At 44.1% G+C, this 13,739-nt stretch overlaps 1 protein-coding gene across 4 annotated transcripts in view; it reads left to right on the forward strand.

Annotated features, from left to right (window-relative positions):
• SYN2 (synapsin II) overlaps positions 1-13,739 on the forward strand; it is a 296,790-nt gene that overhangs the window by 153,894 nt on the left and 129,157 nt on the right. For all 4 annotated transcript variants that reach the window (XM_058565297.1, XM_058565302.1, XM_058565310.1 and 1 more), the window contains exons 6-10: positions 883-945; positions 1,339-1,481; positions 5,736-5,810; positions 6,286-6,388; positions 7,729-7,878. In XM_058565297.1, the coding sequence (XP_058421280.1) occupies positions 883-945; positions 1,339-1,481; positions 5,736-5,810; positions 6,286-6,388; positions 7,729-7,878 (534 nt within the window). The remainder of the gene's footprint in view (positions 1-882; positions 946-1,338; positions 1,482-5,735; positions 5,811-6,285; positions 6,389-7,728; positions 7,879-13,739) is intronic.

Below are 13,739 nucleotides of genomic sequence, written 5' to 3' on the forward strand. Positions count from 1 at the left end.
CGTTTGGCATATGTAGAGACTGAGGCTCAGTGAGGTAAAATGACTTGCAGAAAGTCAATGGCAGGGAAGACTAGAATGCACGTCTAGCTCTCCTTCTGCTCTACCGTGTTGCTTCTTCCATCGCCATTTTGTAACAGTTTGAAATTCTGCCTTTAGAGGGTAGTTCTTCTTCTTTTACGTTTTTATTATTCCTCTATTAAAATGTGGCTACCTCAAGGTAGAGTTTACTCTCTTAAGGATTTCTTTTGAATGATAAACATGTTGAATTCTTATGTCAGCTCTCTTCCAAACCCCAAGCTGGGCAGAAATAGGCCTTAGCCTACTAAACTGTGTTTAGTGGTGAGTTTGGGTGTTGGTGAATAATGAAGAGAGTGTGAAAGAGGGGGAGAAAATCCAGATTCAGTACAGAAAAGCTAGACATTTGAAAGGGGAGGCGAGGGTACTAAGAGGTTCTTGAAAAAAGGGACATTAAGAGTCCAAAGATACATTTCTTTTTAAACTCAGGTTTACTAAGGTACAATTTTCATACACTAAAATTCACCCATTCAAAGTTTTTTTTTTTTTTTTTTTTTAATTCTCTTTGGCTAAGGGCCATTCCTGCCCAGGGTTTGTCTAATGCAGAGAAGTTTGAGGCAATGAGTTTTAAAGATGTAGAGAATACCAAGCAGGAGAGCAGGGTTCTTATAGCTCTCTCACTAATATGCTGTGACCTTAGGCAAGTCACTGTCATTCTTTGGGCCTCAGTTTTTTAATTTGTAAAGCAGTAGCTGGGACTAGTTCTTTAAAGGGCCCTTTCAAGGGTGTTCCCAAGAAAAGTGTTTGTAAGATTCCACAGAGAGACAGGGTACACTCTGACCAATTCATTCCCTTCTCTGCTTTCAGCTGACACTGCCCACATTCCCTGTGGTGGTGAAGATCGGTCATGCTCACTCGGGCATGGGCAAGGTAAGAGTGGGCCTGCTGTGCTTTGGGGTTGAGGCCAAGATGGACACTTTTCAGAGAGCCTGGTTAGGGACTGTTCTCCCTCTGTTACTAATGAATTCTTTCCAAGGAGAAGATGATTTGGCCCCTCTGAAGCCATGAGTGTTACCGAAACAGGCCTCTTTCAAAAAGCAGAGTGCAGGCCACCTGCTTGGTCCCTTGGGCCTTTGAGCAAGTGTGGCTCCTGAGCCCTGGAAAGGGAGTCTAGAGAGAAGGGGCCTCCTAGGGAGATGTAGCACCCAGATCTGCATCTGGATGGGAAATACCTTGATGCATTTGGAGGCTCAGGGCTCTTGTGACTCTCAGTGTATGTGTGTGTATGTTTCCCTTTCTCCCTCTACCTTGCTCCAACATTAGGTCAAAGTGGAAAACCACTACGACTTCCAGGACATTGCTAGTGTGGTGGCCCTCACGCAGACCTACGCCACAGCAGAGCCTTTCATTGACGCCAAGTATGACATCAGGGTCCAGAAGATAGGCAACAACTACAAGGCTTACATGTGAGTGGGGGTGGGGTCCCAGCAGATACTCTTCACTTGCTCCTCAGCCCAGTGGACAATCTGAGCCTCCACGTAGCAGCCAACTCTCAGTTTAACTTCATCTGGCCTACAAGGCAGAGAACAGAGAGGGGGTGCCATTCAAGTCAGGGAGTATTAGCCTGGGTTTCTTTCAAGTCAGAGGAGGGGTCCGGGAACTAAGATGAGAAATAAAATTAATATTTATTTTCACTAGCCTCTAAGTGAAATTTGGCATTTTCTTCAGTTATGAACAAATACAACAGTCTACAACAGTTAGCAGCAGCATGTCTAACCTTGTTACTAAAGGTAATCACACATGGGCCGGCCCAATGGCGTAGTGGTTAAGTTCATGCACTCTGCTTTGGTGGCCCGGGATTCACAGGTTCGGATCCCCGTGCGGACCAATGCACTGCTTGTCAAGCCCCCCCCGTGCGGACCAATGCACTGCTTGTCAAGCCATGCTTGTGGCAGCGTCCCATATAAAGTAGAGGAAGATGGGAACAGGTGTTAGCCCAGGGCTAGTCTTCCTCACACACACACACAGAAAAAAGGTAATCACAGAGATTTTTGTATCACACTACAGTTGTGACAGGTATCTCTAAATACCAATTACTTTTATCACTACTTAAGAATCATGGTACTTATTAGATCTGCCACTACATTTACATCTGTAAACACATTTGTTATTTACAAGGAAACGTATCTTTTTTTTTTTTTTTTTGAGGAAGATTAGCCCTGAGCTAACATCTGTTGCCAATCCTCCTCTTTTTGACTGAGGAAGATTGCCCTGGGCTAACCTTTATGCCCATCTTCCTCTACTTTATATAGGATACCGCCACAGCATGGCTTGATAAGCAGTGCATATGTCCCTGCCTGGGATCTGAACCTGCGAACCCCAGGCAGCCGAAGTGGAGTGCGTGAACTTAACCACTATGCCACCAGGCCGGCCGCAAGAAACGTATTTTTTACTAATCACAGATTTATTTGTTTAATATTTTGATGCCTCTATTTTAATAATTATTTTAAATAATTGAGTTCCTTTGTTGTCCTATGTACTTTATTTTATACATTTACACATCTTATATATTTCATGCATTTAAAGGAATCCTTAGGCTTCGCTAGGCTGCCAAAGCACAGAAAAAGTTAAGAAACTCCTGATGTAAATATATAGCCCTGAAAACACTACAGAGCATTAAAAGCCTAGTGGTTATGAGAATAGATGACTTCTCCACATAACTGTGCCCATTTGCTGGAATGGAAAATTAAAGGTTTCCTCCATTAAAATTTAGAAAAAGAAAAGATTTCTAGACCCCCTGATCCTCCATAATATACATAAGAATACAAATGGCTTACAATTCCAATTCTGGAAATATTAACCTCCCACTTTTTAAAAAATTTAAGGTAGTACTTTCTTTATAAAGAAAGGACATTATAATATATAAATTTGATCTTTGCCTCTCAGAACTTCAGGAGACTTCAGAGTTCAGCAGCTTCCCTTTTGCTTATCCATCTGTTTCCCGCATCCCTGTTTTTAGTGTTTATACGCCCCACCCCTGGAGTTAGTTAGGAGCCCCTTCCCTACACTCCCTTCTCATAACGCTTCACACACCTCCAGTTCACACACTCTTTTCACACATGTGACTCTGTATCTCTCTCCTCTGAGCTGTCTGGGCAGGAATGATGGAACCATCTCTGCCAGCTCCACTACCTTGTGCAGCAGCAGGCGTGTCATAGGCACCCAATAAGTATTCAGGGAAGAGCCCTTGTAGAGAACTGAGGCCCTTGTAGAGAATCTTTTTACCTTTATTGACTAGATTCCTACTTTCAAAAAATTTATGTATTTTTGTTTATAGTTTTTCTGCTTCAGAAAGGAATTCAGGGTTGCTTTAAAATTATGCACAATGTAAGACAGGATAATTTAAAAGATAAAAACTAGCTAAAAGAAGCAGTAAAATCAGTATGTTCAGGCACCTAGGAAAGCAGATTTCTTATCCTTTAATTTTAAAATCCCCTAAATAAACACAAAACATTTATGACAGTGAAACAAGAGTGTCTTGATCCTTAAAAGGAGACACCACATTTTTAATGGTTAGGGCTTCTAAAAATAATCTAAATGAAGCATCAGAAAAGAGAATCCCCAAACACTGATGAAAAGTGGGCAACCAGAGCAGCTTTAGAAAGCATTTACTTACTTTTTTATTTGCAAGAGACAGTCAGTTATTTGGGGAATGTTTCAGTCCTCTCAGTTCCTCTTCCCCAAACTTTTGGCCATTCCCTTGCTCTCAGAAGAAGGAAGTGACCTGGCAATAGCCAAGATAAGATTTGAGATTCTTCCATTCTTTCCCATCTCTCACCCTAAAGATCCAGAAACAGCCACTTTTGGTGGAAAAAGGTGCTATTCCTGCTTCATTCTCAGTAGGGAATAATGTGGGTCCCTCCATGGAGGTCAGATGACCTACAAGTCCTGAGAGACAGTTGAGCTGTCACTGAGTGGCTTCTTGGTGTCCCTTCTGCTCCCACATGCCCCAGGTAGCCTGTATGGATCTGTGCCCTGCATCCCATTGTTAGAGAAAGGTGTAAAGTGTAAGGGACATTATTATTACTCACTCAAAGTTTCTGAGACCCTGTTATGTACCATGACCCTGTGCTGGGGACATGGAAGTGAATGACTTTCTGCCCTTGCCCTTGAGGAGCCCAGCCTGGTCACAGGGACACACTTGTAAACCACCAGTGTTAGAAAGACAGTGTTATTTTTTATTATGATCTGTCTTTGTGTTTCTACTCAGATTTTGCAAGCCACACAGCTATTAGTTTGTTTTTTTCTCAGCTAGGTAGCGGGGTTTATGGGAAAATGCAGCACAATGAGGGAACCAAGAGTCCTGGATTTTTGTCTTATATCTACTTTGACTCTATATACAATCTTGGACAAGTCATCTAACCCTCTGAATCTTAATTGCCTTGTCTGTAAGGTGGGGGCAAGAATCCCAGCCTACTCACAACAGGATTTGCAGCGAGGCTCTAGTGAGGGGTTTAGGGAGGAAGCACCTTGGAAAGCAGTCAGTACTGTACAAATGTGAGGAGTTGTTATTACCACAGCAGTCGACTCACTGGGCTGCCTGAGGGATCTGAAAAACTAGCTGTATGTCTAGGTTTCTCAGTGTCTGAAATCAGATCTCTGGGGAGGGTACTCCTGGGAACTGCTAAGTGGAGACAAGCGTATCCAACCTCCAATCAGTAGTGATTGATAAAGATGGCACTGAAGGGCTCGTCAGTGGTGTGAGCAGGGCTTTTCTGTCTCCTAGGCCATCCCCTTTCTCTTGACTGTGTCTAAGTGAAGACTAATAATTAAAAAGACATATTTTTGGTGTTTTACAGTTTATTTAAAACCGTATCAATTGGTCTTCATGAGAAACTTGTGGTTACGCAGGAATAAGAGAGGTGAAGTGATTCACCCAAGGTCACCCAACCAGTCAAGAGTAAATCCAGAACCAGAAACCAGGTCATCCACCTTCTATTTAGTCCAGGAGTAGGTGACTTTAACACATGATCATGGATGGCGGGTGCAGACGGCATGGCAGAGAAGAGGTTGGTGACTTGATTCCATCAGATCTATTTGATGGATGAGAAAACTTAAGCCTGAAGAGGTTGACTGACTTGTCCAGAGTCATGTGCTAGTACTGTAGGCCTCAGAAATTAACTGTTGAATGAATAAGTGAGCTAGTAAGGAAGCCATTGGGAGATATTCACAAGAACCCTAGTGTGTTCCCAGGATCAGTAGAATTCAGTTTGTGTATACCAAGTCAGCCCAGATGCTAAGTGGCTAAGCTTCTGGGAATACAAGATGTGATATATACCTTCAAGTGGTTTACAGACTTGTGGACAGAAGACTTAGCTCAAATAACTAAAGTAAAAATTAGATGTAGGATTGTAAGTGAGGTACAGGCAAAGTCCTGTAGGGTTTCTAAGGAGAGCAGGTATTCATCTGGTTGAAAAGATAGGGAAGTCTCTATGGAGCCAGAGCAGTCTAGGCTGGATTCTTATAGAGAGGAGGAGAGCATTGCAGGCGGGGGTTGGCAGGGGCAGCCAGGCTCTAGCTTCAGCAGACTGGCCCCTGGGCTATTTGTGGGAGAAGTAGGTGGGGAAAGCAGTGGTGAGCTAAAATTCTGGAAAGTTTCAAGCCCTCCTCTTGCTGGTGTGGCTCACTGCCTGTCCTATCCTGGCGGGACCTTATTGCAGGAGGACGTCAATCTCAGGGAACTGGAAGACGAATACTGGCTCTGCAATGCTGGAGCAGATCGCCATGTCAGACAGGTGAGTGAGAGAAGGCATCCAGTCCCCAGCCCAGCGAGAGAGGCTTCCATAGATGAAGAGGGGTAAAAAATGAGCCCTGCCCAAATGGAACCTCTAATCAGACAGGACAGATAGAACGCAAAGCTCGAAGCAGCCAGTTAAGATCAGGCAAGACTGGGTTATATGCTGAATTGTGGGGATAAAGACTAGACATACCATAGAAGCTCCAAGAAAGAAGTAGTTACTATGGGCTGGAATAGCAAAGGGAGACCACCTGGAGTAGGTGAGACCTGCTCTAAGCCTGGAAAGATGGTTAGGATCTGGAGAGCAAAGCAGAAGGTCACTGTAAATAAGGCAGTGTGCCTGATGCCAGTGGTGGGAGGACGGACGGGGAGGGGCAATGGAAGAGGTAGAGGCAGCAGGGAGAACATGATCAGCAAGCAGGTTTGATGTGAGCTAATGCCCCAGCCTCGTGACACCTTCCCATCCCCTCCAGGTACAAGCTGTGGGTGGATACCTGCTCTGAGATGTTTGGTGGCCTGGACATCTGTGCCGTCAAAGCGGTACATGGCAAAGATGGGAAAGACTACATTTTTGAGGTAAGTCTGGCCCGAGGAATATTTCAGTAAGAGTCAACCTCCAAGGCTGAAGGCCAAGCTCTTGGCTTGAGAAGTGTGTGGGCAGCCCAGACTGTGCTTAGGTTAGAGTCTCTTGGGCCGTGGGAAGGTTCCCAGATGACACATACAGTGGATGTGCATAGCAAAAATGGGAAGCTGTTGTTTCTGACCAGCTAGACTGACCCACAGCAGGGTGAGAGATGCCAGATGTGGGTTCTTGGGGGTCCTAGCCTAATGCCATTCCTCTAGGAAGACTGTAGTGATTTTACTATTCTTGATCTGAGAAAGCTGGCCTTGGGAATCATTCAGCGCAATCTGCTTATTTTGCAGGTGAGAAAACTGAGGCCTAACACCATGAGTATGTGCCGAAGGCCACAGAGTGAATCTGTTTCTCAACCTGAGCTAGAACTCAGGTCTCCTGGATGCAAGAGATTCTTCTTAGCACCTCTTTGAGCCTTGGAGACACTTCACTCAGCCTGGTCCTCTAACACAACTTTTAGTGACTCTGTTTTCCCATATTAAAAGGAAAATCAGTGGCCGTATGAATCCTTCACACACATTCCTGCCCAATCTTCCTGGGAGCAGGAAAGGCTCCTTGACAGGAGTTGGTGGTATTTGCAGAGGATTGGTGTCAGGACACCAAAGTGGGCTTAGGAATCTACTTTATGGTCTGCTTGGCATGTAACCTTCTGGATGGTCATACCTCCCTTCCCTGAGTGGGCCTCAGTTTTCTCAACCATAAATGAGAGAGTTGGACTACAGAGTCTATGATCCTGGGCAGGCAGACACTTCCTACAGGAGGAAAACATTGATCTGGATCTTGAGGTACAGGAAGAATCAGGTTTATGGCAAAAAGGGAAGGCATCCCAGATCATAAGCAAAGGCAAAGGAATCTAGTTGTGTAATGGGCAGAGTATGTGTGGAGATAGAGATTGTGTGGGTGAGAAGTCATAGAGATGAAAACTACCTGCTCCTAACCAGAGAGTTAAGGGAATGACCTTGATGTGTTCCTGCTTTCCCTGCCTGCAAACTCTGAGCTCTGGAGCTGTACTCTCTACCTCTCCACACTACCTTCAGCCACCAGTCTTTTGGTCTCACTGAGCCTTGGCCTGAGTAAAGGTTGGGAGGAAGGGCCCAAGGCAAAGGTTTGTAGGAGGAAGGGACAAAGATCCTATTTCTGCAAAGGAACATGCTTCCAGCTGAAGACAAGAACACCAGCTTCATTCCCAACCTATCTCTGCTGGCTTAAGTCATTCTAAAAGACTATACCAGGCCTTTAATGTTTCCAGACCCTTCCTAACCTGGGCCATGTCTTCCCCCAGGTCATGGACTGTAGCATGCCACTGATTGGGGAACACCAGGTGGAGGACAGACAACTCATCACTGAACTAGTCATCAGCAAGATGAACCAGCTGCTGTCTAGGACTCCTGTCCTGTCTCCTCAGAGACCCTTAACCACCCAGCAGCCACAGGTAAGCAGCTGGGAAGAGACACAGGAGAGCCAAGAACCATTCCCAAGCCCACCACTCTAGACTGTGGTGGCTCTAGGATGAAGCAGAGGTCAGATACCCACATGCCTGGATGGGATCTGTGGAGTCTTCTCCCTCTTATTTTTCTTCCTTCCTCTCCCCTCTGGAGGTCTGATTGTCTTCCACTACCCCTTCCTTATAGGAGCCTTCTCATTAGCCATCTTCAGTATCAGCTGTAGAACTGTCCAGGGATGGAGTACTGAATCTCTTCCATCTGAACTTGAAGTCTCCAGGGAACCAGAGCCAGTTTCCCTTGGGACTCAGGATGTTCCCACTTTTAAACTGGGAAGTCTCTGAGGAAGGGCTAGGTCAGACCTCTCACCAGCTGTTCACTGTCTGTGAGGGTTCTGCATATTTGTAGAGAAAGAAGGATGCTTCTGAGAAAGCTGCTGTTCTGGAGAGAGGGGTGAGGTCCATCATTCTGGGAGAGAGTGATAAGGTAAAACTCAAATTAGAAATCTGCTTTCCCTTCTGAGGGAGAGGGGGCAGCTTTCTTCAGTTGACTGAGGTGCCATGACTCATGGCCACTCACATTCACAGTGACAATATCCCAGCTACAGGTCTAGTGGGAAATCCACATTGAAGTTTTTGTGGAACCTCAGGCCCTGTGGCTCTAGAATACACCAAAGAAAGGCAGGGACTCTGTCCCTGAGGGTCTTTAGCCCAGTCTAGGAGATGTCTCATTTCTCTCCACTGAACTTTTGTATAATGAAGTGTTAAGAACTTGGGGCAGTGAATCCGAGAACTAAGGCCTAGTCTGGCTCTTTCTCTAACCAGCTGTGTGACTTTGGGGGGAAGTCACTACCCTTTCCAGGGCTCAAGTTTTATCACTTATAAATGAAAATCTCTCAGAAATCTTTCTTTCAAAATCCTACTTCAAACAGTTATAGGGAGATAGAACAGAAAAGTGATTCAGAGCAATATTGAAGCGAGAACTACCTGAGTTTGAGTCCTGGACCCTCCATTTATTGGCTTTGTGACCTTGGACAAGGTCCTTTTCTGTGACTCAGGAGAGATCTGAACAACAGCACCATCTCCTAGGGTTGTTATGAGAATCAAATGAAGTAAAGAACCTAAAATATGTCATAGTACATCATAAACACTCAATAAAGGTTACCTATTGTTATTATGTAAGTAAAGAGCCTCTGGGCTTGGGTTCCCTACAACCTTAGAGTTTGACATCATCACTCCCTTTTCTAAAGATCAGTGCCTCACTGGGATTATACTGCAATCAGAAGCTGAGTAATTAGATTCTCAGAATCCTTCAGTAAAAAAGAAGAAAAGGAGAGGGAGAGGAAAAAAACAGTATAAAGCAGTCTGGATTATTTAGTATAGAAACAAATTACCCCCCTTTATCTTCTCATCGTTTGAGTATCACAGAATCACAGCATAGAAGCATAGTTGATATTCATAGTAATAGACCTGAGCCTTCAAGAAAGGGTTACATTTTAGTCAGTATTCCATATTCTGTTTAAGAAAGCTAGAAAAATATTGTATAAGGAGTATTTCTGTAGAAAATGACTAAAATAAAACAGTGTGACAATTGGTAAGTCAGTTCCCTCTCTGGATATCAGTTTCCCCACCTATAATATGAGATGATCTAAATACTTTTTTTTTGTGAGGAAGATCGGCCCTGAGCTAACATCTGCCAATCCTCTTCTCTTTGCTGAGGAAGACTGGCCCTGGACTAACAACCATGCCCATCTTCCTCCACTTTATATGGGACGCCGCCACAGCATGGCTTGACAAGCAGTGCATCTATGCGTGCCGGGATCCGAACCGGCGAACCCCGGGCCGCCGCAGTGGAGCGTGCGCACTTAACGGCTTGTGCCACCGGGCCAGCCCCCTAAATGCTTTTTGAGCTCTAAAAATTTCTTTGAGTGGAATACTTCTATCCTTACTGATGCTGGATGAATGGGAGTTCCTGAGCTAATAGATGTTGACTCTGACTCTCTTTGGGTATCCAAGTTGAGAGTAGCCCCAGGTGGCAGGCTGTTATCATACATTACCTCTTGAGGGTGTTTCACACCTTCAATAGCTGGTTCATGCTGAGTCAGACCTCCGACCCAGTGCAAGAATCTGTTCCTGTACTTCAGGAATGTTAGTTGCTAGAGAGTTACAGTAGGCTAATTATGAGAACAAAGCTTCTTTGCTTGTTGAGATACAAGCCCATTATTTAAATATTGTACTTAACTAGAGGTGATAAAAAGATTTTTCTGGTTAAAAAAATATCAGGACTGTAGTAGATTTTATGATTTTGTAAATCTGATGGAATCAAGATATTTCGGTCCTAGTCTTGCCTTTTAGTCCACACTGTCTCTCTCAGTGATGGGATTGGCAAATTATTGCTCATTGCTCTAAAGGAAGAGTGACAAGTAGTCCCCTTCTTCCCTTTAACCTTGAGAAATACAGAGAACATCTAGTAACTGCTTAAAGAATTTATGACAGAGTAAGAGAGCCTGACGCTGCCCAGACAAGATAAACAAAAATAGGCTGCTCTGGGATTCTGTGAGGATCCCTTAAGTACTTTTATAAATATGTGCAACACTCTCTTGGCCTCCTATAGGGAAGTCATTCTGAACTAGAATGAAGGCAACACTGAGAGTCAGGGAACCTGAGTTCGTCCTTGTTCTTGCCACTGACTCACTAGGTGACCTTGGGTAGATTTCTTCCTATTTTCTATGCCTCAGCATCTTCATGTGTACAATGAAGGGTTGAAAAGAAAAAATCACTAAGATCTCTTCTAGCAATAAAATTTAGATTAAACAAAAATGATATGTGACACATGAAAGTTCATAACAAAGAGAGAATTCACAAAAAGATTATTTCCACCCCATAGAAAGCATTAGCTCTTAGTACAAGCCTCTTACTTTGTAAACATTAAATATTGCAGCTTAAATATTTTAAAGAGAAATCTATCAGAGTCAAGGCAGGAAACCTGGTAAGGAATGAGCTTCCCTAAATATAGGGGTTCCTGCAAAAATCCCTTGTAGCAAAGCCATTCTGCCTCAAGGATAAGCTTTTCTCTGCTTAGTGTCACATTTGAAGCTACAACAGGGTATTGTGGAAAGCACACCATCCTGGGAGTCAGGACACTCGGGCTCGTCCCACTCTGCTGTAACATTATGTGACCTTGGGTAAGTCACTTCCCATCTCTAGACCTCTGTTTCCTCACCTATAGAATGGAGTTCAATTAGATGATGTCTAGATCCCTTTCAGTTCTAAGATCACATGAAACCTGGAGTCAGCCCAACTGCAAAGTCCGAAGGCAAAGTCCTCAGCAAGACTGCCCTCACTCCTGACACCAACAGAAAGTTCATAGAGTCCCCGGAACTACCCTCAGGTTCAATAATTCTCTGAAAGCACTCACAGAACTTATTGAAAGCTGTACTCACAGATGTATTTCAGGAAAGGATACAGGTCAAAAGTAAGCCAAAGGAAGATGCATAAGGCAGAGTCTGGGAGGGTTCCAAACATAAAGCTTCTGTTGTCCTTAGGACTCATTACCTTCCTGGCATCTATATGCAACAATACACAGGGAATATTGCCAACCAGGGAAGCTCACTTGAACTTCGATGTTCAGGGTTTTTATTGGGATTTCATTTCATAGTGTTAAAAAACAAAATTCAACCAAGTAAATTTAAAGATCTAATTGGCATTATTCAATGATTCATGAATGGAGCAGCATCCTGTCCAGCAAATAGAAAGGAGCTCCAAAGAGCTGCACAGAATGAAAGGCTTTCATAGAAAGAAGGGAGCAGGGACAAGGAAAAAGCTGATTACCTCATCTTTCTTTAGGAGGTAGAGGGGGTCTATCAGATGGATTACCTCACTACTGCTGTCCAGGAAATTCCAGACTGACCAGTTAAGATTGTATTCCTGGGGGAGGTTGAAACTGCAGTTAGGTTAGGTATTAAGTCTTGGTTTGCTGGTGTGGGGCTTAGCACAAGGGACTCCATTTTGGGCCTGTTGTTTCTTTTTAACAGTAGGCATGCGTGATTGACTGATCACCTGGTTAAACTCAATCTCCAACTCTCCACTCCCTGGAGATCAGGCTAATACCATGTGGCCTAAGGGGCCTACTACAAGTCATCTTGTTATCATACACTATCAGGTGTGGTCTGAGGGGCCCCCACCATGAATAACAAAGACACTCCTATCGCTCAGGAAATCCCAAGAGTTAGAGGTTACTGCCCAGGAGCAGGGACAAAGGCCAGATCTCTCTTTGGGTAAGGCCAAATTCTTTACTACATACATAATTAAGTTAATTTAGCAAATGTTTCTCAAATACTTTCAACCCCTTGTGGACAGGAGCCATGCCTTATTGATCTGTGTTTCCACTGACTATCACAGGCCTAGCCCAAAGTATGTGCTTTAAATTAATTAATAGACTGAGTGCTACAGTGATGAATGGGATACAGTTTCTGTCCAAAATTTGTTTATATTCTAAATTCAAATCATAACTGAATTCACAGAGGTCATCACCATTTGTCAGATGGTGTCTTCTTGGATCTTCTGTTAGCTTCCGCCTGAGCCTTGTGCCTTGACCCTAGGCCACCCAAAAGACAGAAGACACCCAACAGTCTGTCACACTTGGCAAAACACTGCAACTTGGGCTTGAAGTCTTGGCTGTACTGGTTATATTTCCACCTCCCATTTCTCCCTGATAATAGCACATTTCCATTGGTTATGATTGAGGAGCCATTTCAGTCACTGTGGCTCCAGGCCCATGGAGATGTCAGACCAGGTTGCCTTCATATTCTCACTGTCAGTCTATCAGCTTACCTGCATCTTTACCCACATGAATCTGCTTCCAAGGCCCACCCTCCACTGGTGATCTGGATCCCACCTCCTTTTTACTTTCAAGTACCCCTTCTCCTCTCCATCTTCAATTTCTCCTTTTCCAGAAGATTATCACATCCACACACACATATCTCCCATTTAAAAAATAAAATAAAAAACAAAGACCTCCCTCAACCCCATATTCTTTTCCAGCTACTGCCCCATTTCTCTGCTCTCCTTCACAGTAAATCTTCTTGAGTTGTCTTAGCCACCATCTCCCCTTCATCACATCATATTTTCCCAACCCACTCCTGTCAGCATTCCACCGCCATCATCCCACTGAAATTGCTTTTGTTAAAGTCACCTCCATGTCACCAAGCCCAGTAGTCACTTTTCTTTTTATCTTGCATGACTTCTCAGTAGCCTTGACACAGTTGACAACTCCTTCCTTCTTGAAACACTTTCTTTTCTAGGCCTCTGGGACCCCATCCTTGCCTGGTTTTCATTCTACCTCGTTGGCTTCTTCTCACCTCCTTTGCTGGCTCCTCCACTTCTGCTGAACCTCTAAATGTCAGTGCCCTAGAACTTGGTCTGTGTATACATTCCTTGGTGATCTTGCCAGCCTGTGTCTATCTCCTGGCCTGACCACTCCTCGAACTCCAGATTCACATTTCTAACTCCTGCTTGACATCTTTACTTGCATGTCTAAAAGGCATCCTTAATATAACAAGGCCAAAGCAGAACTCTTGTTTTTTTCCCTTAAATCTGTCTCCTCTCCCATTTTTTCCCAAGCAATTCACATAGGCCCCTACCTGCCTCTTTGCCCTCGTACCAACCTCATTCTTGCTTACTGTGCCCTAACCACACTGATAAGGGCCTTTGTATTAGCTTCATCCTCTCTCTGAAATGTTCTTCCCCTTATTTTTGCATGGCTGGCTCCTTCATGACTGTATAACTGATATTTCCTCAACCATCCAATCCAAAGTTGCCACCTAATCACTGGCTATTCCCCCTCCCTTTTT

This window comes from Diceros bicornis, chromosome 2, assembly GCF_020826845.1.
Source record: "Diceros bicornis minor isolate mBicDic1 chromosome 2, mDicBic1.mat.cur, whole genome shotgun sequence".
NCBI lineage: Eukaryota > Metazoa > Chordata > Mammalia > Perissodactyla > Rhinocerotidae > Diceros > Diceros bicornis.